The sequence below is a fragment of the Hemicordylus capensis genome, chromosome 2 (genome assembly GCF_027244095.1).
Source record: "Hemicordylus capensis ecotype Gifberg chromosome 2, rHemCap1.1.pri, whole genome shotgun sequence".
NCBI classification, from domain to species: domain Eukaryota; kingdom Metazoa; phylum Chordata; class Lepidosauria; order Squamata; family Cordylidae; genus Hemicordylus; species Hemicordylus capensis.
In genome coordinates this window covers 104,929,022-104,955,429 of record NC_069658.1, presented here as the reverse complement: position 1 = coordinate 104,955,429, position 26,408 = coordinate 104,929,022, and the positions used below count along the sequence as shown (strand labels likewise).

General features: G+C 42.7%; 2 protein-coding genes across 2 annotated transcripts in view; one reads left to right on the top strand and one right to left on the bottom strand.

Annotated features, from left to right (window-relative positions):
* Positions 1 to 1,526: 1,526 nt before the first annotated feature.
* LOC128346365 (uncharacterized) lies at positions 1,527 to 17,676 on the bottom strand. The gene is made up of 9 exons (XM_053299575.1): positions 17,615 to 17,676; positions 16,395 to 16,475; positions 10,433 to 10,555; positions 9,648 to 9,740; positions 6,854 to 6,914; positions 5,868 to 5,980; positions 5,267 to 5,374; positions 3,456 to 3,627; positions 1,527 to 2,178 (listed from the first exon to the last, which is right to left on the bottom strand). Exons 2-9 carry the CDS (start codon positions 16,461 to 16,463, stop codon positions 2,150 to 2,152), a joined length of 768 nt encoding a protein of 255 aa, XP_053155550.1. The 5' UTR covers positions 16,464 to 16,475; positions 17,615 to 17,676; the 3' UTR covers positions 1,527 to 2,149.
* A 522-nt stretch (positions 17,677 to 18,198) lies between these two features.
* Positions 18,199 to 26,408, top strand: part of ANXA1 (annexin A1) — an 89,606-nt gene continuing 81,396 nt past the window's right edge. The window contains exon 1 of the mRNA XM_053302703.1: positions 18,199 to 18,334. The gene's annotated coding sequence lies outside the window, so the exon portion shown is untranslated. The remainder of the gene's footprint in view (positions 18,335 to 26,408) is intronic.

Below are 26,408 nucleotides of genomic sequence, written 5' to 3'. Positions count from 1 at the left end.
CGGCGCCTCCGCCGAGCATGAACGTTATGACATGCGGAGCTTGCCCGGCCCTCCGCTTCCTTGTTCCCTCTACTTCCTTGTTCCACCAGGCCGGAAAGCAGCGACCTCTCTGGGGAACGGAAGGGAAGCTCGCCGGGCAGAGTCACAAACATGGCCGCCTGTTCCCTTTGTCCGTGCCTCCCTCGGCCGTTCTGCGCATGCGCTCCACGCATGCGTAGAACGGCTGAGGGAGGCACGGACACACGCTTGGTTGTCCACGGACGGACACCAAGCGTTTTATTAGAGAGGATATTGAGGTTCTGCACACAACCGAAATCCCTGGTGGCTAGGGAGGGTGGTGGGGTGGGGGAGGCAGGAGCCTTCCCAAACAAGTAGGCAGTTGCTAGAGCTCTGCTGTGCCTCACACCCACATGACCAGCATGACAAGCGCTTACAGCATTGGGGATCCGGAAGAGGAAGTCCTTCAGTATCCCACAATGCATTGCTCAGGAAGCCAAGAGGCTGTCTGCGGCAATGCTGCAGCTCCTGGCTTCCTTGCTGTTCTTTAAACAGCATTCTGTGATCTTCAGGAAGCTGGCTGCAGCGCACAGCCCTGATCGCACACAGGATTGGGTCTTCAAGGGTAGGATGGGGCTTTGCCCCTCTAACCTGGGTTAGAGGGTGGGCTACTTCCCAGGGTAGCCCTGCTCTGGAGCCGTGGGGCAGGAGCGGGTTCCGAGGCTCCCCACGAGCCTCACAACCCAGGTGTTCACAGTCTTGGCCTGCTACAGCTGGTCGTGAGACTAGTTTCATTGTATCAGGCAAATGCGGGCCGCTTGCCTGGGCTGACAGAGAGGTCATCCACACGGCCTCGCCAGGGGAGGGCAGGAGGGTGGCAGGGAGGGCAGGAACTCGCCTGCCTTCCCCAGCAGATGTGCAGCCACTGTCCTCCCCTCCACCACAGGCCCATACAAGCAGTGGTATGGCGAAGGGAAACACTGGGAGTAGGAAGACCTCCTCTCTCTCACATCCCAGGGTGCCCCGGGGTATGAGCGTGGCACATGCTCTCATTCGAGAAGCTGCCATGTTTGGTACAGCCATTCCTCCTCCTGCTGGCTCATTGCCAGAATGGGTGGTGGGCCTGGAGGAAGCCACTTAAGCCCGTGGTGATTGCCCAGATGATCGCCAGCCAAAGTTACACGAACCACAGGTTCGCTTAACCTCAGCTAAATGCCGGGTTTCAAAGTGGGGCTTGGTGCAGGTGCAGCTCCAGGAGCGACCTCACTCCTGGCGCTTCACACGTGCATCCCAATCCAGGCTGGGCTACCCTAGCCTGGGTTAGGCTGTGCATGTGAATACCCTTAGATGTGTCTCTAAGGAGCTGGTCAGTGAAGCCCCAAGGCCAACTAAACTGCCTACTTTTCCAGAGAAGATCTCACTTGAAGGTGGAATAATAACATCATCCTCAAAAAAGAAATTTTATTTATTTATTTATTTATTTATTTATTTGATGTATATACCATCCTTCCTAAAGTAGCTCAGGGCAGTTTACATTAAAATCAAAAACACATAAAACAATTAAAATCAAAAAATGTTTAAACCAGATTAAAATTAAAATTATTCCCAGGTAACAGTGAGTTTGTCTGCATGAAGGTTGAAAAGGGAGGTTGCCCCAGCAAAGGGAAATGAAACATTACAACTCTGTTAATATAAGAAAGTAGCTTTTTCGCTGTTAATTGATTCTGCAGTGGGTTTGTTATACTTAAGATGCATTTCAAACAGAAGGCAGAGAAAATATGAGAACCTATTTGATACATTCATTAACAAAGGACAGCATTTTCTGGAAGAGTACCACCTTATACTCCGTTCAAATTTTGCACTCCAGATAGTTAACAAAATGTGCACAGACAAAAAGGCATGGTCCCATATCTGTGATACCTGTTTGAAGTGCTGTAATATGCCTTATGGTAAATTGACTTAGGGTGTCTACCAGCAAGATTCTTCATGAAGTAGGTCTTCTGTAGCTTATATAGGGCCATTTTCAGAGTTCCCTCATAATTATTTCACTCCAGGTCTGTTTCACATGGGATTTCTCCCCTTATTGCATTTCCCCCCTTGCTTGTACAATAAGGGGGTACAATAAGGGGTTTCTCTCCAAAGCTGATGTTTTTCATGCTGCTCCTTTGCCTCCTTCGCAGTCTTCTTTTTTAAAAAAATGATTATAAGAAAAAAGAAAATATATTTAACCCTTTCAAAATTATATTTAATTTCCTCATTCAATATTTAAAACTTCCCTATAATTATTCTTCAGTACCATACCTTATACAAATGCTAGTAGAAATCCAGCAAGAATGTACTCAGAATCAATATGGTAAAATATATATGTGCAAGTGTGTCTACAGCCTCAAAATGTACAAAGATATAAAAGGCAGAACAGGCTTGGATCCTAACTTCTGTTCACAGAATAGAGTTCGATTCACCAAATGGGAGTTGCCCCACCTTTCTCTGCAGCCCCCTTCAAATTTGTTCCTGATGGTTTGGGGACCCTCCCAAAGAGAATGGTATATCATGCAGAAGCTGAAGCATGAATAGGGGCTTAGGAAAAAATAGACCCCACTCCCACCCCTCTTTGAGCAAACAGAAGCACTATCCATTCTCACACACCAAGATCATTCACATAATCAAAAATCTTGTTCTACACACGGGCTCCCAGGTAGTGTGCTCCCAATTTTTGTTCTACCCGGGTTTGAGAGCTGTGTATGCTCTCAGTTTTCGGTTGTGTGGAAACAAGCTAGGAAGAAAACCTGGATAGTAGTAATTTTGTGGAAGCAAGGTATGAGGAAAAGCTATCCAGGTTTTTCTCCTACCTTGCTTCCACATAATCACCTCTACCCAGGCTTTCCTCTTACCTTGCTTCCACACAACCGAAAACTGAGAGCATACACAGCTCTCAAACCCGGGTAGAACAGTTTTTGATTGTGTGGATGACCTCTTTCTTTGAACCTAAGCGATATACTGCAATCTTTTGATATGAGGCTAATGAATGCAGTTTTATTTAACTATAAGAGGTTGATAGCATAAGCAAAAACTTGGCCATGGGCCGAACTAAAGAGGACATTGAACATTTGTCTAAAGTTTACTAAATATGCTCAATCCTATAGAGTGGCTTTTCAAAGAATGCAAGGGGCTGTGGCAGGAAGGAGAGGTCAGGCTGAAAGTCATGTGTGTGTGTGTGTGTGTGTGCGCGCACACACACACACACACATGCGCATGTGCAGAAGGCTGTGTTCAGTCTGTGGATCCTGGATATTGATTTTATATTTGGCAAAGAATAAAAATGTACAGCAAAAGTTGCCTGTGTTGTATATGCATTCTGGGATTGTATTCTCTTTATATCTTGGCATGTTCTACTCATGCTTCCTTTTGGGGCTCTACTAAGAACCTCTGGGAACTAAGAAAATGTAGCTGATACGTACATATCTTGTCCGCTGCATTTGCAATTTGAGAATTGCGATGTTCACTCTGAAGAAGTTCACTGATCTCTTTCTCTCGTTTATGTAAGGATGCTTTAACCACGTCCAAAGTGCTTTTCACTTCCAACAGAAGTTTCTTTTGTGGCAAGCATTCATGAGCTTCCTCCATCTCCACCTAAGAAATATCAAACCACACTTGGTAATATTCTCAGACAATTTAAAGATTAGCACAATATGTGACAAATGGTGTTTATCACATTTTTCTATTCATGTCTACATGAGCAAAGTGGGGCAAAGGTGCTTTGGGACCAAATATGTGTAGTCCCTGTGCTTATAAAGCAGTAAGGGACAGAAACACAAGTATAGTAAGTACACACTGCTACAGATGTGAGCAGTTTTGCAGTGGTTCTTTACTGGAAGTGGGCTTTCCACATTTTCCAAGTACTCCAACTACAACTTATTGTGGCTGGGGAAGATGCAATTGCCAGCTAGTGGAACCTGTGCAATTCAAAGTATAGTCTGGGATGCAGCTGCACAAATGTCAGGGACACCTTTTGAACAGTGGCCACATCGTTGATTATGTGTGGCACAACTCTCCAGTTCTCTCCACATGCTTGCTGTATGGTGGCCCTTTTGTTCCCTGCAAAGGACGGGGGCTCCCATTGGACCTCCTGACAAGCCTGATTTGCCTCAAAACAAAGCCTGGAGAAGCCTCACATCAGTAGTTTTACCCAAGGACTGAACCTCCTCCGTTTAGGCATCTGCTCAACAGCAACAGGCTTCACTTGATGGAGGGATCCTGCTGGCACTTTGCCCCTTCACTGTGGAACTAAAATACAATAAGATTTGGGCACTCTAGGGATGTGCACGAACTGGTTCGGTGCTTCCTTAGAGAAGCGCTGAACTGGCTCAGGCAGTTCAGTGGGGCGGGGAGCAGTTCCCTTAAAAAGCAGGTATGCATGTCTTTACCTGCTTCTGGGCCACCCCACCGCTTTTCCAGGCATAGCGCTCACTCCACAAAAGGCTGTGTGCGGCTGCAGTGCTGCTCTTGGCAGCCTGTGCACAGCACCCTTTCGTAGAATAAGTGCCACACCCAGAAAAGCAGCAAGAGGCACAAGAGCAAGTAAGGACATGCTTACCTGCTTTTTAAGGGAACTGCTCCTTGGCCCGCCTGCAGCTGCCTGAGCCCATTTAGGCTTATGCTTAGGGCACTCCATGGCCTGCCCCACTCGGGTGTATCTATAATTGAGTGGATGGGTCCAAAGAACCCGGGCCCCAAGCTCCTGAGGGCCCCCCAGCTCCACCCCTCCCATCTTCTTTGTTATCTCCCTCACTCCAAGGGGCTGCCAGAGAGAGGGGTGAACACAGGCCCCCTCTCGCCTAGCTACACCCCTGGCCCCACTCATCGCCCCCCCCTTTAAATAAGGTATGAGGGAAAGAGATTGCACTAATGGGTAGTCACAAATCCTGGCCTCTGCATGGAGTGCCCATGTCCCATGTTGCTTTAGGGGTGTGGGAGAGGGGCACCAACATGACTCCATCGCCATACTAAGCTAATTGCCAGGGTCAGCCACACTTACTGCTGAGATGAAACGGAGAAGCAACTTCTCCAGATTCTATCTTTTGACAAGTCAGTTTTAGTTCCTGTGCAAAATCCCTCTGTGCCGGCTAACTACTCTTTTGCTTTTGCATGCTGCACTTAAAAAAAGAAAGGCAGGAAGGGGCGGTATATTCTCTCTGCACCCAAGACATCCAGTCCATATGTGTAATTGAATAATGCACTGTTACAACATAAAGATGAACGGAAGGCTTACCACACAAGATTTAGACCTCTCATCAGATTCTGCAATGCTTGGATCCTGTACTGTTATATTAGACTTCTTTTCACTCACACTCTTGTCTGTGGCTCTGTTTCCTGTTATCTGATAGAAATTTGCTTTTGGTATTGCAGTTTAATCATATCATCTTTTACACAAAAATATTTCAATTACTATAATGACATGTGTTGCTGACAACACAATTTGTAATTTTGAATCCAAAGAAATCTTTGATAACATATGCTGTTTCCTCTCCTTTATTTCAATCAATACAGCACTAGGATCCTGAAGCACAAAGGCGAGGTTAGTAGAATTTTTCAAACCAATTTCTTAAAAAGAAATAAGAATACTTTTTATAAAATGGAACATGTGGCTTTCATAACAGGATGGTGATATCCAGTCAACATTAACCAAAAATGTCACTGGTCTTTAGGACCCTTTCAGCTCATGCAAGATAGAATTTCCAATTCTAGAAAGATACCATCATATTTGTACCACTTAAGCTATTTTTTAAAATGGTTCAAATGTTTCTAAGCATTTCATTTTCAAACCAGAAAAAAATAATAATTCATTCATCAACTAAAACACAACATTTTACCTCATTTGATATAATTAATGCTCTTCGCTGATCACAAGGTAAGTCCATCTGGAAATTTACAATTTTCTGCACTTTTTCTAAATTCAGCCTACTCCTCTGAAGTTCTTCTACAGCTGAATTGGAAGGGGGGTAGCAAAATTGTGTCAAATTTTAAGAAAACCTATGTTTGAAGAAAAAGTGTTAGCTTGGTTCGGAATCATTTTCTAGAGCTGCACTCCTATATGCATGGAAATGGACAAAAGGGATGGCACCACACTGGAAATGCCAGTAAGAGTAAAGGAACAGTGAAGTAGTTTATTTCCAAAAATGGTCCCAGCATGTGTCAAGGGAAAACATTTTCTTCAGGGCACAATATGCAAAAGTAAAGAAGGGAAGCTTCTCTTTAGCAGATAACACAAATGTTGTGGGAAGCAACAGTCCAGTTTACCTGCTGGAGAGAAGCTTCCATTTCTACTTTCCATTTCCCGCCGAAGAAGAGGTTTTCCCTTGAAATGTGTTGGGACCCTTTTTGGAAATAAACCTCTATACTCTTCTTTTTCTCTTACTTGTATGTAATACCCACTGAAATAAATGGAATTTATTTCACACAATTGACTGTGCAGAACAAGTAATTTCTGTTGGAAACCAATAATTTTCCAAATGGGATAAATCTGGGGTTCCAAAGCTCGGGTTCCCAGATGGCCACAATGACTAGGGATGATGGGAATTTCTAGTCCAATGATGTCTAGGGTCCCAAGGCTGGGAACCCTGGGATAAATCATATCATGTGCATTCTTCAGCATTATTCTGTTCTATTTTTCAGTTTAAACATTATTTAAAATGACATGATTAAATTGCACTAGCAGCCTTCTCATTGACTTCCAGAGACATTCAGTTGGAGCTGTGAATAAAATGCAAAGGAAGAATAAAGGAATGAATAAAGGAGTGTGGATGGGCAACTACCTACAATTTCTGAAGCAACTGTGTGTTTGAAACAAAACACTTACTTAAGGTATGCTGAGTATACAGACAGTCTAGCTTTTGAGTGGTACTTTCTAGAAGACAAGCCTGCAAAAAATCACAAGAGTTCAGCTGGAAATTCCTATCTAAAGTTCTTTCATATATCAAAGGGGATGTGACATAATATGCATACCACAGTTTTTGTTGTAACCCACTTTGAACCTGTAAGATAGAGTCAGCAATCAAACCAATACATTCCTATATTACTAACTGCAATACAAGGCATATTTTTGGTTTTCAAGGCAAGACAAGAACATGAAGGAAATATATGCTTTGCTACTGCTTTCAGATTATCTTGAGATATCAGAGAATGTGTATGGCTGTTGTGCTGAATATCGGGCATTATCTTCAGTCCCTGCGGACCTCTGAAGAATCCTGTGAGGTCATTGATTCACACAATCAAAAAATGAGGTCATTCATAAAATCAAAAACTATGTTCTACCTGGGTTTGGGAGCTGTGTGTGCTCCCAATTTTTGGTTGTGTGGAAGCAAGGTAAGAGGAAAACCTGGGTGGGCCAGATTGGATTCCGATGAACCTCTGGGGAGCCGCACATAGTATTACGCCACCTTCTGCCACCTTGTGCCCACATCACACCACTTTCTGTCTTCCTCTTTCACCACTTCTCTCATTCCCTTTCTCCCCTGCCTCCTGCCCTGCCATTTAAATTGTTGGAGATGGAGTTCCAGTGCATCAACCTTTTGCACCACCTATCCTAATGACCACTAGGGGCCAGGCATTGGGAGTAGAAATAGTGAGTAAGGGTCTCCTTACCTGTCCCTGCTTGTCTCTACTCCATGACCCTTGATAGGACTCCTTAGGCATTTCTGTGAGAGTCAGATTCCCTTCCTTTCCTCTTAGAGTAGTTCTATAGATTAGGGTTAGGTCTTTCCTATCCAAAGTGTACTTCACCAATAAATCTACTTAGTATTTAGTTCTACAAAAATCTCCATGTGTCTTCTCTAACTAAACAACTAAACTCTGCATTTTACTCTGTAACTGGAGTGGGTAGCTTCTTTAGTGCTCTGCTAATTAATCGGGGTAAAAATTACAACCCTCAACATAAATTAGCTGAACGCACTACTTTTTACACCCAAACACACTCAGAGGAATATTGAATCTTAAAAAAAAATTTTTTAGAAGAATTTCTGAACAGACCTGCCGATACCAGATTTTGCATGCATAATCCTGCCACTCTCCCTTCTTCCTCTCTCCCTTACAGAGGTGTTGCTAGGTTCTTAAAAGATCCAGGGCTTGGGCCGGCAGGGCCTGCCCAGGGCCCACAGCCTCCCCACATTTTGATAATTAAACCCTTTCATGCTTTCTAAAGGTTTCCAACATTCTCCTCTCCACTAGTTTTCTTCACCACTAAAAATTAATCTCCTTTTTCTCCTGCATCAGGTTTCTCCTGCAGTCAATATGCACACACTGATTAGAACCGGTGTGGTGTAGTGTTAAGACTAGGACTGCGGGATTTGGCATTCCTCAATCAGTCATGAGACCTGCTGCCGGACTTTAGGTGAGACACACTCTCTCTCTCTCTCCTCCAAACCTGCCTCACAGGATTGTTGTGAGGATAAAAGTGGGGAGGAAGATCATGTATACTACCCTGAACTCTTTGGAGGAAGAACAGGATATGTGACATAATAAAAAATGTGTGTCTATAACATATACATATGTATATTGAGCCACATGCTCTCCAATCCTCAACATGTAAACTCAGGAGCAAACTCAAACAGCTCTTTTACACCTATCACAGCAGCAAGCAGCCCAGTTTGCATTTCATTTAAGCAAAAAGCATAAACTATAGTGTATGTCTATACACCACAGTGTATATACAGTGTGTACAGTGTTTGTCTACAGATGGAAAGGCCACCAATTTGATTTCAAACAGGACAGCAGAAGGTTATATATGGTTACCCCAATTTCTTAGGATTTAAAGACAACCAAGCATTTCATTGGCAAGAGAGTTTTTAAAATGAGTTTCTTGTGATCTCATTTGCAAAGCCTTATTTTGAAGCAAGTGTATAAAAATAGACTTTTGGTGGTGGCAAGGGCTTATTGTACATTTTAGCAATTTGTGAAGCTACTTTCAAAAAGTTGGGGTATTTTAGTCCATTACAAGCTTATTAAAAATACAATATGTGTTATTTATATATGAGCTACTGTTACTAGCACAAAGCAAAATAAAATAGTAATTATTATAAAGGGAAACATGTTGAGAAAGAACCATTTTCTCATATTTTGCTATTTAAGCCATCTTTGTTGCTAAAAAGCAGCATATAAATATATTTAATGGGGTGTGTGTGTGTGTGTAGAGAGAGAGAGAGATTGAAACCCACACAGAGAGACCAGATTAGAGCTATAAGGAGTGCAGTATCTTCAGGAACAAAAGGTAGAAACAAAAACATATCCATTTTGTTAGAACATTTCTTTTTCTCATTCTTTTAAAAGTTGTTAATACATTTGAACTGATTCTTTAGTGCTATAGATCCATTAACTCCATGTAATCAGTGCAGATATAGATTCATGTAGAGTTAATAGAATGACACCTATGCACATGGTAAGGAAATAGCCCTCTTACAGTCTAAACCTAGGCATATTTAGTCAAAAGGTCCAATTGATCTGAATGCAACTTACTTTGCATTTTGGGCTTAGTTAATCCAGTTGTGTACTGCTGAATAATTCCTATTACTGAATCAATATATTTTCAGCTTTTAAAAAAGCTGAAATCCTTCCGTCAGCAGGTTAAGGGGGGGAAATCCAAATTAATTTTGCATTACCTTTTCTTTGTCCCATTTCTCTTTTTGCCATGAGATCTGGTTTACAAGCTCTCCTTTTTCTTGGCTCAGCTTCATGTTTTCTTCTTCCAGTCTCTGGATATATAACAACACAAGAAATGATGTTATTATAACTGGTTGTGAAAAGAAAGACCGAAGTTCTGATCTGTGCACAGTATTAAATATATCTCATCCCTCTTCTACTTAATTCAGTGAATTGCATATAGAAGGGGACATGCGTCTAAAAATTGACAATAGATTACTTGGACTTTTCCTTACCAACAAAAAGCTAAACAGTTCTCCATGGAGAAAGAAGTGATATACAGTTACATTCCCAGTGGGTGATATTTATGGATCAATGCCTGTGAATTTGGGATGATGTTGGGGCTTCGTGTGATTATTGTAGACCACAACAAAGTGCAAATTAGACTACTGTTTAATTCCTTGATATGCAACTTTTAAGTAAACAACAAATACATGTGCAGTTGTTCCAGATCGAAGTTTGATTTCAGTTGATCTATGCCAAATAAGATCAATATATTGATTCATAAAAACCACTTGAAATGTATTTGCATTTATTTAAAAGATTTATACAACAAAATTCTTTGTATAAATGTAAATGTTGTATAAAAAGCCTTTTTATACAACAAAATTCAAAATAACTCACAAATAAGGTAAAACAAAATATTATTGCTATCAAACCATTTAGACTACCAGGAAAAGGTTCATAAAACATGCACATGATGTTCATGAGTCACACAATCTTCATTTTAAATGACTAAATTTACCTTTGTTGTGTCTTGCCAATATTGGTTTTTCTTGTCCATCATCTCCTGATAGGCTACTAGCTGGGCTCTCAGAATTTTCATTTTGTTGCCATGTTGGTTTTTCAGAGCCATGATGGCTTTTTCCTATCCAATATATTGTGGTGAAGAAAATAAGTTAGCTTAAAAGGCAACTAAAAGGAGAAAGGACCATTTGAACCCCAAACCTTAGGATAATCTTTCTTTCTTTATAATATGTATTTGATGCTCTTTGAGCAAATTCATCATGATCTGGCCATCTGTTTGTACTCTTCGCAACCTTTCTATACACAGCATGGAGACTGTTGACTAGATCGTGATGAATTGTCCTTAAATAGATAAACTGTCATATCAGTTTATCTGCACAACATTTTATGGATAAATTTAAAAGGCTCCATCATTATAACAGGCTGTATTTACTTTCCAAGACCAGCAACAGTTGTAGGCTGGAGGGGGGAGGCAAGGAAAGAGTGGGAGAGCTTCATTTTGGGCACACAGGAAAGAAAGCCAGTGCAGGAAAGAAAGAAGCGTTGCATTTCTTAGGGTGCCTTAAGCCTCTTCCAAGGCTACATCAGCTGTTCCTCTAATTTCCTGAGCCAGAAAAATTCCCCTTGGAAGGCAGAGGTCAAAAGGTGCATTGGTTGGGGTAATTCCAGAAATAGTTTTATAATTTTATAAATTATATTATTTATTACTATTATTTATTATTTACTATTTATTTTATAAACAGCTCATAGTTTGCATGCAGAAGGTCCCAGGTCCTATCCCTGGCATCTCCAATTTAAAAAAAAGAAGAAGAAGATCTCACAGCAGGTGATGGGGAAAATCGCTGCCGGAAACTCAGAGGAGCGTTGCCAATCAGAGCACACAATACTGAGCTTAGAAGACCTGATGGGCTAAATCGGTTCCCAACTGGGGTTCCTCCAGATGTCACTGAACTACAATTCCCATCATCCCCAGCTTTAATTCACTGTGGCTGGGGATGATGGGAGTTGTAGTTCAGCAGCATCTGGAGTACCACAGGTGGGGAACCCCTGGACTAAATCATAGAAGGCAGCATCAAATATGCTCTACAGATTATGTGCTAGCTTCAGCCCCAGGTCTGGCTCTCATACTTGTCTGCTGCAAAGGAAGTCCTTGTCACCTCACCTCAGACATGCCCCACATACAGCAGCCCATTGTATTTCCTCTATCCACCATCCTACAGGATCCAACTGGACTGCTGGTGTGTGTACATCCCCTACCATCGAAGCCACACTAGAAGACCTAGAGACCCAGCAAGATTAACACACACACACTGAACGTGGCTTTTGATCACGTACATAGTAGTTTTTGAGGGTATTGTGCTTTACAGTGCTGATCTCATGCATCTTCATGACAACCCTACAGATGGCGAACTGGAGCTGAGAATAGTCTCCCTAGTGTAGTTAATCAGGTTTGCAGTAGGGACTATAAGTGTACTGGAACTTTCCCACACAGCAGAAGATTAAGAGGGGTGAAGTACCTCAAGTTTGAATTTGCCCAAAAAACTGATGCAAAAAGTGGATTTTTTTTCACTCTGGACATAAATCAGCAGAAGATTAAGAGGGGTGAAATACTGCAAGTTTGAATTTGCCCAAAAAACTGATGCAAAAAGTGGATTTTTTTCCACTCTGGACATAAATCAGGCTAAGCTCCAATACTCATTAAAAACCGGAATCTTATATGGAGTGCTCCCCAATAGCTCTCGGGGACTTCGATATAAATCTGGAGGATATGTGAACACACACCTGCCCTTCCGTGGTTAAGCTAAGTAAAATTGCCATCTAGGAATGGCCTAAGATAGCTTTTTTGCACATGCAAAACCCATGTTGGAACTGCTCTGCATGGTCCAAACTGGAGACTTGTCCCCCATGCATATAAACTGGTATGCAACGCCAGTGAGCACATGTAAATAAGCAAAACAGTATGGACTGAGAGGTGGATGTATCTGCTGTTAAGTACGTTGTAGGGGAATATGTTTTGCTGGGGCTGGTGGAAAGAAATGTTTGTAGGGAGTTGACAGTACAGGTGCTTTGGGGTGGGAGCTGGTGGGAAGGGCTGGAAGTCTAATTTCCTGAATCTCAGATTGTCTCAAAAAATGATCTGATTCCCCCCACCCCCTTGATTTTGTGGAGAAAGAAATAACGTAATTTTCAGGTTAATCCAAAGTGAGCAGAGAAGGATTCATCCATCTCGACTTGCAAATTGTATATGTCCTTTGATTTAGACCTGGATCCAAATATGGATGGGAGGAGAGCTGGTCTTGTTGTAGCAAGCATGTTATCCCATTCATTAAGCAGGGTCTGCCCTGGTTTACATTTGAATGGAGGACAGTACTGCTCTTCTCACAATCAGTGAGAAAAGCTCATGGGCTGTCTGTGGGGAGAGTGGGTTTTATTTACCGTCCCTGCAGACGATCTCTTGTTTGTTCCTGGGCAAGCGGGCAAATTGCCCGCCCACCCAGACAGGTGGCGGGTCGCCTGTGGCTTGCCTGGCAGCTCCAGAGGTCAGGGTGCCGGGATGCACTGCCACACATCACTCCACCCCCAGGAGTCCCATAATGCACCACACACGTGCATGGTCCATTATGTGGATCCCCCTCCCCCTGACACATGATAAATAAAAAGGTCAAGGGAGCTCTCGTTCCCTTAACCTCATTTAACTAGGTGGCTAGTTAGGCGGGTTTGCCACCACGTAGCCACCGGGGTCAGGCACAATCCCAGTGGTTCACACAAGCATGCAAAACCGGCCTGGGCTCCTTAGCCTGGTTTTGTACACTTGTGTGAATAGCTTCTACATATGTGAGCAGTGTAAGCAATTCCTCTTAAGGGATGGAGATGCTCTGGGAAGAGCACCTGTCTGCTTGCATGCAGAAGGTTCCAAGTTCCCCCCCTGGCATCTCCAAAGGGCTGAGAGAGACTCCTGCCTGCAACCTTGAGATGCCACTGCCAGTCTGTGTAGACAATACTGAGCTAGATGGACCAATGGTCTGACTTGGTATAAGGCAGCTTCCTGTGTTCCTCTCTTGAATTTACTGAGCCCAGAACATTTCTCTTTTGAATACTATATTTGAATCAGTGCAGCTTATCCCAAGCCCAAAGGTGGGCTCAACTAAGGTTTCTGGTCATGATTCAATACTCTCTGCTACTGAATAGTGTCTAACACTATGACACAGCACACAAACTGTATAAATAATACAAAGTGAGAAAATTAAGTAATCTTTCAAATCTAGAGTCTCATTCTATTCTTAATTATGCACTTGTAATCATACTAGTATTAAAAATGCATTGAGAATGATACAGAGGGCAAGTGATGAAACAATTACACTTCAAGATACCAAATCATCACTGAGCAATAGCTTGAAAACATAATTCAGCCCAACTCAACTGGAATTTTGATGAACATTTGCCTCGTGCTACAATTTCAAATGGCAATGATACCGTCTGCATAAAAATTAGATTGTAAATCGGCCTTCATCTGTCATTCTTTAGCAAGGAGGAGAAGCCAAGTCTCAGACTTGTTTGCATGGGAAATCATGTAAACTGGGCACAGTTTCTGCTAAAGGTTCAGAACTAAAAGGGTGTCTGAATATTCCTTATACAAAGAATTCTTTCCACTCCCTGTTGCTGCTTCTCTCTTATCCTGTTTTTTGTTTTGTCCCCTGACTCCATCAAGATAAGTAGCAGAGAGTTAAAAGCAAACCTGTGTTTTCACTGTTGCACTGGGAGTGCTTTCTTGGAGTGTGCCTTCTTTCTTTCTTGGAGTGTGCCCTAAGTGCTTTCTTGGAGTGTGCCTGTGTGTAGCATGCACACACATAAGCCTATTTACTGTTTTGACTATTTTATGTGTTGTTGTTATCCTCTTTGAATGGTTGTGTGCAGGGCTGATAAAAATTGATGACTTTTTTAAAATCAAAAAATAGTTTTCTAAAATTTAAATCAAATTTTAAAAATTTAAATCAGATTATAATTTAAAAAACAATTCATAAAAAGGAACCTAGGTCAAAGATATAATCATGAATATTAATCATAACTTCTAATTATATCTGATGAACATATTAACAGTGGTCTATGAGGATGGGAGATAAGACCTGATCAATCCTATTCTGCAGGTGGTGTACATGCAGGATGCGTGCACATGTGCACACACGCACATACTGTGCACACACACACAGAGTCAAGCCCTTGCCCTCCCCTCCCTAAATGTGCAAACACAAAAAACGCCAATGAATGAATGGAGGATTTGGGGGTGCAGTAGATCTGAGCAGTGTTCCCTCTAAGGCATGCGCATGTGCACGCGTGCACACACACACTTTTTAAAATATCTGCTCTGTTAATTTTAGATCCCGCTCAGGTTGAATCAGGAAGGCCCCAATCTGAATGCACATGTACAAACACTGCCTTGGTACTACCACCCAGAATAGAACTCATTCCTTAAAGAGTTGAAAAACATTAGAGGGACCACTAGATCTGAGTAAAGAGGAGGAGACTTGATAGGGATAGGGGAGGGGAATAGAAAGTGAAAACAGAACATATTAATGCAGTGTTGAGGGAACTTTTTCTCATTGGAGTGTATCGTCCATTGTAGAAGAGAAACACCTATCATGGCAGCAGGACATAAAACAGACTGCAGTTGAGAATATGTGAATGAAGTTCCTGTATCTGTGGGTAAGACAGGCATGCATGCAAAATTCAAACAGCATAACAAAGAAATGCAGGCCTGGTTGCCCAAATGAAACAGTATTATGAGATGTGTGTACCTATTATAGTGTATACCTATCTTTTAAATATGAAACCTACATCTATCTCTGAATATGCATTAGAGAACTTCTACTTTCTAGTTCTACTTTTACTAACAAACGATGATTAAATAGGATCTTGCTGACTAGTTATTCAGATGATTAAATTTGAGTCCTTCTGTGAAGTGATTTAAATCCGGATTTAAATCAATTCGATTTAAATCAAATAAACCCTGGTTGTGTGTGAACAGAGAAGCAGGGTATATATGTTCTCTGAATAAATAAATGTAGTGCTTCATATACAGTTTGGGCAGTTTTAATTTGTGTACAAATTAAGTCAAATGAACTAGCAATGAAACAATTAAATTTTTATTATGGTGCTTTCAGTGTATCCCCATTGGCTCTCACTGGCATCCCCTGAAAATTAACCCCCACCCACAGTTGGGGAAATTAGATTACTGACTATTCCTTACACAGGGCCATTGTCAGCAAGTTGAATTCTTCATTATAATGCAAGTCTTGCTTGGAAAAAAATAGCCATCGCCAGAGGGAGCTACTCTCTAATATGAAAAACTAAAGCCTGAGTATTTGGCACTCAGATAAGGAGGAAAAGATGACTAGAGCTGAGAATTGGGGTAGTGACTATTGCCTATAAAGAGCATAAATACAAATCAAATAGGCCACAATGGAGAAGTCCCACTAAACCCATGCTTAAAGGCTATTATTCGAGTGTAACGCCATTAAAGTTAATGTGACCATTCCAGAATGTCAGCCATGTCACATGCAGAGTTCAGTGTGCCTACGCCCATCAAGTCAATGAACTTTAGCATGTCTAACTCAACATAAGATCAAGGTGTATATGTGTAAAAAATTTCCATACACACAAAAATGATGTGTGTATAGAAACATCTATGAATATATCTATTAAAAATATATTTTAAATTATCTTTTAAAAATACCGTGCTTCCCATCCCCCAAGTACTGAACTCCCTGCACAGCTCAAGTTGTGTGGTGTTATAAGTCAAGTTGTGTGGTGGTTCCCAGTGACAAAAGTTTGGGGCGGTGCACAAATATAACAAAATAAATAAAATGATTTGGATGTGGTTAGTTGAGTCATGTTTGCTCACACAATAAAAGGTATGGAACGATGGACATCTAGTTTTTCTTCCATTGGTGTGGGGAAATCACCTGGCTTTCTTTTCCTCCATGCTCCAGCTCTTTGATTAACTTTGTGTACCCAAGCTTCATCTGCTGCATGTCTTTTGCAATCTGTAAGAAAATGCAGAAGGAAATATTCAGATTATCCCTCTCAATAACCAGCTATCACATACAAACACCATCAAGATTCAAAATAATAAAAAGTATGTCACAGATAAACATTTGGATGTAGTATCAGGGAAGTGATAACTGAGTAAAGTTTAAGGCTGGTGGTAGGACCAGGCTGCAAGGTCAGAATTATGATTTCTTAAATGCATCCCATTTTAGCATGCCATATGCAATTAGTTATATTCCATAATGTTGTCCGGTGTTGGTAACTGTGATTTTAAAGTTCAATATGCATGCACTTGTGCTAACAAGTAGCTGATTCAGACACAATATCGTTTTAGGCATGTTTATTTGGAAAGAAATCTCACTGAGATCAAAATGACTTCAAAGATTATGTCTCCCCAGGTGGTGTGAGAGGGGAAGGAGTGGGTTTGTACCTGCTAACCACACCTTCTGTGTCAACACCCTTGCTGGCCATGCTCTAAGGCAGTGTTTCTCAAACTTTTTGGAGTCAAGGACCGCTAAATTCTTCGTGCAGAGTTTCAAGGACCGCTACATTCTTCATGTGCAGTTTCCCGGACCAGCAGTTAGTAAAGGGGTTTCAAGTCTGTCTATCTATCTATCTATCTATCTATCTATCTGTCTGTCTGTCTGTCTGTCTATCAGACTTCTATACTGCCCAAAACTTGCATCTCTGGGCAGTTTAGAATGAAAATAATATAAGCATTAAAATAATTAAATTTGGAATCTTTTGCAAACATGGAATATTAGGGGTTCTTAACCTTGGGTCCCTCAGTTAAACTCCCATAACCCCCAGCAACAATGGCATTTGGCCATTATGGCTGGGGATTATGGGAGTAGAAGTCCACCAATGTCTGGGTACCCAAGGTTGAGAACCCCTGAATCTAAAAGCCTGGGTGAACAAATTTGTCTCCAGTATGTCTTCAGTATGTGCGGGGTGGGGGTGGAGGTGCTTCTGATTACTCAGTGGAGAGGGTATGTTGGGCCATTAGAAAAATTCAAAAGCTACATGGGGGCAATGAAAACAACGCACAAGCAAGCCCCACTGATGCAAGAGGGAAACAGTGTTCCCTCTCAAGGCGCCTCGACCACAACAGGCAGCTGGGTTTCAATCAACCAACCTTTGGCTGCAAACAATGAGCATGCAAGAACCAGCAGCCCTTCAAGTGGCGCCCACTGCCATACTTTTTCCTCCATGCCCCCGCATCGCATACAGTTTGAAGCTGTAAAGATAGGGAATAAGATAGCTGTAGGAAGATCTCAGCAGCACGTGGAGGCAAGGCACAAGAAGGGTCCCATGCCTCCGTGATACTCTTCCTCTTCCGTGCCATGTGCAAAATTGAGGAAGTGAGTGCCTTGATTTCAGTTGGGGGGGGTTGACTCCCAGTCAGGGACCGGCACTCAACCCTTCGGGGACCGGCAGCGGTCCAGGGACCGGTGGTTGAGAAACACTGCTCTAAGGCCTCTGCACATTCAGTGTTTGTCTGCAGAGGGCAGCACCAAATGTGGAGAGAGCTCTTCCATGGAAACCCTAGAGTAGGCCTGCTCAGCTTGGCCCCCCTCCCACTGTTGTTGGACTACAGTTCCCATAACCCCCAGTCACAGTGTCAAATAGCTCGGGATTATGGGAGTTGTAGGCCAACACCTGCAGGAGGGCCAAAGTTCAGCAGTTCTGCACTAGAAGCTCCGTGGAGGGACAGGAAACGGCACTGGTCCCATCTTTCTGTCTTAGAAGCTGACTGTCCGGAGTAAGCCCTTTGCTTCTGGGAATAGCAAAGGCATGGACAGTAAGACTTAACATAGTGCATGGAGGTACTGGATAGAATTTCCGCCAGAGTCCAGTAAGTCTCTATCCAGATTGGTTTAGGCAGAATCTATATTCAGATTCTGGTTTTAGGAGAATTGGAGGCATTTGTAGTAGTGGTACGATGTGAAATCTTGATGAATTGCAGGGAACTAGGGAAACGTGTAGCTGATAATCTTCTCTCAGTCATCTCAGATTATTTATATTTTAGTCCTGAACAGATTAATTAATATATTAGTTCAATTTATTTAAATGAAGCTTATTTTCAGGTAAGTCCCAGTCCTAGTTATTAAGGATGTGTGGTGTGTGGGGGGGGGTTACCTTCAGCGGCACAAGGGTTACATTTAAGAAGCAGAGAGGGTGCCCACCCCGTGGCCACATTTCCCCCGCTGGCACTGGCGCCAAACCCGGTGCTGCGGGGCTGCTGTGTACCTCCTTGCAGCCCCGTTCAGTGTTGTACCGGAAGTGGCCATTGCACATGCGCAAATCACGGACGCACACCGGCCACTTCCAGCATGACACTGAATGGGCCTGCAAGGAGGTATGTAGCAGCCCCGCGGCACCGTTTTTGTGCCAGAGCCAGTGGGGGAAATGCGGTGATGGGTTGGGCACCCTCATTGCTCCTTAAAGGTAACAGCCCCACCAAACCGGCCAAACGCTGGACAGTCTGTAAAAGGACTGCTGAACCAGTTCATGCACATCCCTACTAGTTATAACTTCGTATATCATTAGGAAAGGGATTGAAAATAGGGGTGCTAATATTATAATGCCATTATACACATGTATGATGCAGCCACATTTGGAGTACTGTGTGCAGTTTTGGTCACTGTATCTTACGGTGAGGCTTTAATCATGGTTCTGTGTTAATTAGTCCTTTGAATCTTAGCCTCCAAGATTTGTTCCCTATTTTAGGCAACATCTGATGCACTGAAATGCAGCAAATGGAAAATGATAAGCATGAACTTGTTATAACAGAAGAGGAAGGGCAGAGGCGTAACTAGGGAAAACGGCGCCCGGGGCAAGCACTGAAATTGCGCCTCCCCGCAGCGCCCCCCCCCCCCCGCCGCCGCTCCCCCAGCATACATCTGACTTACACACATGTGTTTTTTTCCTCACAACAACCCTGTGAAGTTGGCTTGAATCTCAAACAACAGAATTATGATGCAATGATGATACACACCACATTATACTTAGGTTTTTCCTCACAAGCAAGAGACAATCTCCAAAGGTCCTGGCATATAACCCCCTCCCCCATTTTTCTTGCCAAACTTTGTGTCTTTAGCAGGATACCACAGGCACTTGTTAAAGCTAACACTGCAGGTTTTTCTGAGATGGAGCTGTTATAGGAGCACTTCAGCGTAAACTGAGATCACAAGGCAAGCTTTCACAGTGCAAAAACGAGCATGCCAGCAAGCAGAACTCATGGTAAAACTCTCTTGAAACACCTTGTAACAATGCACAGGCAGCTATGTTACACTGCTTGAGTCAACTCACACTGCTGTACTACCCAGGCTGTGGGAATTGACTCTCAGTTCCATATACATGCATGCATTTAAGATTGAGTGCCAAAGAATCTTTATGATTGTTTTTCTTTCTTTTGGGGCGGATAAAGGAGCGTAAAAAGCAAACATTAACACCTGTTAGGTATCTGAGAAGCATAGTTGGGCAGCTAAATAAAAGCCTGATTCTTTAATATGTTTTTCCCCCCACATGTGGCTTCTGTAGTTTTTGCAACTCATTCAATTTCTCACCCTGACACTTGGTCTGCTGCTTCCACCCACCCGCCGCCGAATCCTTTCTTCCGTGCGGGTGTCCGTGTGTGTCCTCGTCGTCCTGCCTGCGCCTGCTGCAGTGTAGCCCCAGCAACCACGCTTTCCTCCACGACGGCGACCGCGCCACCACGTGCAGGCGAACAGAGGAGGACGGACACACCGCACGCATGCGCAGCACGACACGGCATGCCGGCCAAGTCGCGCATGCGTGCGTCACTGATTAGAGACCCTCTGGCTGGCAAGCCACTAGAGGGCCTCTTTCTGGCTGTTCCAGACTAAGCGAGCGACGGAGCGAGCGAGCCTCAGCCAAGGGCAGGTGCAGTGAGCAGCATGAAAGGCGCCCGCCACCAAGCCAGGCCACTGACTGGCTGCAAGCAAAGCAAGGGGGGGCATGGGCAGGCAGGCGCAGTGAGCAGCATGAAAGGCGCCCGCCGCGGCGCCCGCCGCCAAGCCAGGCCACTGACTGGCCGCCAGCAAAGCAATGGGGGGGGGCGCGGGCGGTGCAGAAGGGACCGCTCATGGGGGAGGGGGCGCCAACGTGCTCCCTTGACTGCGGCAGTGCTGCTGCACTGAGCAGGAGAAATTTGTATTAATTTTTTTAAAAAAAAACAAAACAATTTTTGGTCATGGCGCCCCCCCCATGTGACCCGAAAAGATGGTGCCCGGGGCATGTGCCCCCCCTGCCCCCCCTATAGTTACGCCTCTGAGGAAGGGAATGTTATAGACTTCAGAATTCCCCCCCCCACACACACACCGATAAACAGGATTGATTCATCTATATGAACCCGGATAATCTTGAAACATTAATCAAGCCAGAAGTGGAATTGTTCTAAGATTTGGCAAGATCTGGACAACTAGAATAACTTATTTGGGTGACCTATACTGCATATATCCACAAAGTCTAAACAAGAAATCTATTCAAAGGCTAACTAGTATGGCTTGTGCTGATACCATATTGTGAGTGATGAGGCTGTTTTGTCCTCACATTCCCCGGGAACAATATTGTGACAGAACATGTCTCTTTGGAGAGAAGGGGAAATCACATAAAAGCCAATCATTTTCATCTGACCTCAGATACCCTGATCCTAGAGCAAATGTATTAATAATGGAATTTCTGGTTTGGATAAGCACTCTAAATGTCTAATGCAGACTGGATCTGAGCCAATCACACCACTGGTGTAAGCTCCAATCATGCAAATGTGCCTTTCATGGGAGAGTTTTTACAAGATCAAGGTATCAAACCTTACCATGTTTTTAAAAAATCTCAGTAGTTAAACTAGTATTCTTCTTGTTTAAAATAATCAAATCTGAATACCCTGTAATTCAGTTACCTTTGTTTATATCGCATATGTTCACAAGGGACCATGACTTACATAAGAGGAAACTAGGAAGCACCTGCCATGCCATCTATGCAAAACACAAATAGACTGATATCTATCTGCTCTTCAGCATGCAGTGAGCTTGTTGATGATGAGGTCCCAGTCCTGAGAAGTTTACAATCTAAAATGTGACATGAGGAGATAGGATAGGAGAGGGAAATGGAGACAGGATAAACAGAGGAAGAAAGTGCCATGATTTCAGTTATATGTACTTAGGCTTAATGAAAATTTCTTATGATTGCTCTCTCTTAAAGTGGACAAAATGAATTAACATTATGTATCTGTTCTAAGAGAAGTGCACTACAGCAGTAAAGGTGGAAGAAATATCAATTTGTCTACAGCAATGCATTAATAGAAAAGGAGCCTTAAATTCATCAGTGAATGAATGCATTAGCACTGAATTATCTGCTCAAGTCCATTCCTACGAGAAAAACTATTTTCACAATCTGTTTACCTTGGTAATATATAATTTAGCTAATCTGTATGGAATGTAAGGTTGCTCTTCTTTGGACAGGCATACTCCCAGTTGATTGTTGTCAAAGAGCACTCTAGAAGAACTTGGATGACCTACAAGATACATAAACATATACTTCTTGGCTCTACATGACACAGAGCAAAATTTACCAGAAATGTCCATAGTTGAAAACACCTTTTTAATTCTTTAATTCACTAGGTCACATGCTGTACAATGTCTTGTGGGCATTTGGGGCACCACCAGAATTGCTAGGTACTTCTAACACAGCGTGCATGCAGTCATACAAGAGCACTTCTGCACAAAGGTCAGAAATTGTGCAAATGCAGTACAGCCATTCTTTCCAATGGCTATAACAATGCGCAACCGCATTCACATGATTTCCAGCATTTGTGTAAGAGCACAGCTGCACAACTGTATGCACATTGTGTTAGGAGCATGCAACTGTTCCTGCAGTGCCCCCAAACACTTGCGGGACACTTGGGGATGACTCCAAGAGGTAGCAGGCGCTCCTGCAAAATTATTCCCCACACTTCCCCTTTCGCTCCCCCATCCATCAGGCTGGAACTTTACAGCAATATGTCAGACAGTCCTATAGCTTAAATTAATTATTATTTTTTAAAAAAACTTCATTGTTTAAAGGTTCATTCATAGACTCCACCACAGAACAAGCAACAAAAGCCAGTGCAGTCAGGTAGTTAGGAGACTCCGAAAGCCTCCCAAGAGCCAGGCCAATAGGGATGTGCAAAGTGATTCAGGTATAAATAAATTTGTACCCGAATCTAGCTGATTCGGGTGATTTGGAGACAAAACAAATCACCCCTGTGGTCCATTGGCTAGATCCAGGTACATGAATTGCACCTGATTCACTTTGAATCAATTCGTGATTTAGATCTCTCCTAGTAATTCCCCCAGATTCCCAGCATTCTTAAAAAAAAAAAAAAAAAAAGCTAAGCTCTAGCCCTTGTAGAAGGGAAGTTATGGAGCAAAATGTGTAGTCACTATTTTTCAAGTGTTTGGATTCTTTGGTGTATAATAACTTTCTCTCAATGAATCCCTAGGAGGATTCATTACACACCTTCATTTCTTCTATTCATTTTGACTGTCTTTTCAGCAGTGCTAAAAAACTGCCATGTGCCAACTACACCCCACTCCCATCTGCAAGGCAGTGGGGTACTACTCAGTTTGTGTTCTAGGATTCCCCCCCCCCAAGTGTTTAGGCTCTTTGGTGTCTAATAACCTTTCCTCATAATGAATCGCTATGAGGATCCATTACACACCAAAGAGTCTAAACACCTCAAAAATTCCTAAAATATAAACTGAGTACCCAGTGGTTTGAGGGTTGAAGCGTAGTTGGAATACAGGATGCCACTAATTCCCCACCCCCACCCGCAAGGAAGTGGGGTCAAAATGAACAGAAGAAATGAAGGTGTGTAATGAAGACACCAAAGAATCTAAACACTTCAAAAAATACCTTAAAAATAAACTAAGTACCCCAGTGTGTGTGTGTGTGTGTGTGTGTGTGTGTGTGGTGTAGTTGACACATGGTAGTTGACAGTTGGCACTGTCCAATGATAGTCAAAATGAACAGAAGAAATGGAGGTGTATAATGAATCCTCATAGGGATTCATTATGAGGAAAAGTTATTAGACACTAAAGAATCTAAACATTTCAATATTCCTAAAAATTAAAATGAGTACCCCACTGCCTTGCTGCTGGTGGTGGTGTAGTTGGCACATGCAGTTGACAGTTGGCACTGTCCAGTGACAGTCAAAATGAACAGAAGAAATGAAGGTGTGCAATGAATCCTCATAGGGATTCATTATGAGGAAAAGTTATTATCCACCAAAGAATCAAAACACTTGAAAAATAATGACTGCACATTTTGCTCCATAACTCCACTTCTACAAGGGCCAGAGCTTAGCTTTTTTACAAAATGAAAGCTGGGGATCCATGTAGGGTTAGGATATGGCAAGTTCAAATCCACATTGTTTCCTGTGGTGGAAATATTCAAAAGCAGTAAAAACTAAAGGAATTCGTTAAAAAATCAACCAACTGTCCCACTGCCTTGAAATTTGGGTGGTAGGTGGCACCCATGGGGACCTACCCACCACCCAAATTTGGTGTCCCTAGGACTTTGTTAAGTGGTCTGAATCGGTTTGAATCTGAATAGAATCAAAGCAAATACAAATCGAATCTGGGGTGATTTGGAGGAGGTAGATTTGGATACAAAACAAATCAGGGTTGATTTACTTGGGGCACAAATTAAATTTTTAAAAAATCAATTTGTGCATATCCCTACAGGCCAACCCCTTAGCTTCATTCCTGGCCAGGAACTTGGCTGGATGGGAACATTTGTGCAGGGTCATCTCTCTTACAGATTTCAGCCGATCTTGTACTGACCCTGTCTTGTACCACCCCAGTCTTTCCTGCCGTATGTTCCTGGAGAAGAAGAGAAAACTGGTCTGGGAAGTAGATGAGTTTGGCCTAATAATAATTTAGAAAACCCAGACATCTCTACATGAAATCTGGTTTTTTCCTCAGTAGTTTTGAAAATGTCAACCCAGCTTCTTTAATAAGGCACATTTATATATGTGTATGTATATATATATATATATATATATATATATATATATATATATATATATATACACACACACACACACACACACACACACACACACACACACACACAAACTAACAACATTAATAGTTTTACCTCTGTAAGCATTTAAGGTATGGTAAAATCCTTCTTCCCCTAACAAATGTCTTTGCCATCCCTCTGCTAACCCAAACATGTGTGAACTCCCACTAAAGATACATTTATAGCAAGACGTCCAGACAGATGTACACTACTTTGATGCATGCCCAATCACATGAACAATACAATAACATTATATTTCCCCACTGGGAAAATAACATCAAGAATGGGGATCAAGATGTCAGCATATATTAATGTATTCTGCAAAGCTGGTCTTGTGCTAAGGTAAAGTGTGCCATCAAGTTGATTTTGACTCCTGGTGCCCACAGAGCCCTGTGGCTTTCTTTTGGTAGGATACAGGAGGAGTTTACCATTGCCTCTTCCCATGCAGTATGAGATGATATCTTTCAGCGTCTTCCTATATCGCTGCTGCCTGATATAGTACCAGTGGGGTTTCAAACTGGCAACCTTCTGCTTGTTAGTCAAGCATTTCCCCACTGCGCCAATTAAGGTAATGTGTGGTCTTGTGGTAGGAAGCATGAATTGTCCCATTTGCTAAGCAGGATCCACATGGTTTGCCTTTGAATGGGAGACAACCTTTGTGAGCACTGTAAAATAGTCCCCTTAGGGGATGGGGCCACTCTGGGAAGATCACCTGCCCGCTTGCATGCAGAAGGTTCCAAGTTCCCTCCCTGGCATCTCCAGGTAGGGCTAAGAGAGACTCCTGCCTGTAAGGAGAAGCCGCTGCCAATCTGTGTAGACTCAGAGAAGCCTCTGCCAGTCTGTGTAGACAATACTGAGCTAGATGGACCAATGGTCTGACTTGGTGTAAGGCAGCTTCCTATGTCCCTATGTTCATGATCATCATATTGTGGCATGTGTGAGTGCCCAACTGAGAAAGATGCCAAAAAGTGACAGAGAAGCAAACTGAGCCAACTACCCAGAACCAGCCCACAGAGTGACATCGCTTGCTGAGAGACTGTTACAGGCCTATCAAGGCTGGGCCATGGACAGCAACCACAGGATAGTCAGGCATCAGGACTGGAAAGCAAATCAGATTTTTTACTCCAAAGGAGTCAAGTCATTTCCTTTCCCTTTCAAACTTAATATAGTAGCATGGTGGCCATAGTGATTGCTCCAGCCTCCCTGCATCAGGGCACCATTGGACAAAGGCTCAGGGCTCTCTGGGAAACATAGTTCTTCAGGGCTCCTGAGTCCAATCAAAAGAAAGTGCAAAGGAAGGTGAGCCAAAGGGCATTGGCACATCACTGAATGGAGACATGCCCAAGGAAACGCCCACGGCTCGCTGTGGGAATCTTACTATGGAATGTCAGGCAGAATATTTTCTTTTGTTGAAATACCTTTTTGTGCAGTTGCTTTGTTTCCTTTCCATTCATTCAGGCATTTTACAAATGACAACTTGTTCTTGCTGAATCTGAGTTTGTTTAACAAAGATGGTCCCTGTCCAATTTTGCCTGTAAAAACAAGGCAGGTACTCAAGCATACTAGAAAAATGTACATGATTCTATTGTTAGTTGCCATGGCTTAAAAACCATTTGGTTTTAAAATGTTTATTTCAGTTTAAAATATATATATTTGGGTTACAGATGCTTTATTTTTTTTAACCTAAATTGACCCAAGTAGAAAGGGAAGTGAAATTTATTCAAACCATTTTTGTTCCCACCTGCATTTGAGATAAGATTGTTCTGTTGAAATGTGTATTGTTTACAATATTTAAGCTCTAGGAATGACACTTTTGGGAAGGGTTGGATCTAAGGTGTCGGCAG

Bases quoted from the DNA above. Each gene is read 5' to 3' on its own strand.
- LOC128346365 (XM_053299575.1), bottom strand. From the start codon at position 16,463: ATGCAGCAGATGAAGCTTGGGTACACAAAGTTAATCAAAGAGCTGGAG. The intron at 3,628-5,266 runs GTAAGCCTTCCG...GATATTTCTTAG, and splicing joins AGAGGTCTAAATCTTGTGTG to GTGGAGATGGAGGAAGCTCA. The intron at 2,179-3,455 runs GTACGTATCAGC...TTAAAAAAGAAG, and splicing joins AAATGCAGCGGACAAGATAT to ACTGCGAAGGAGGCAAAGGA.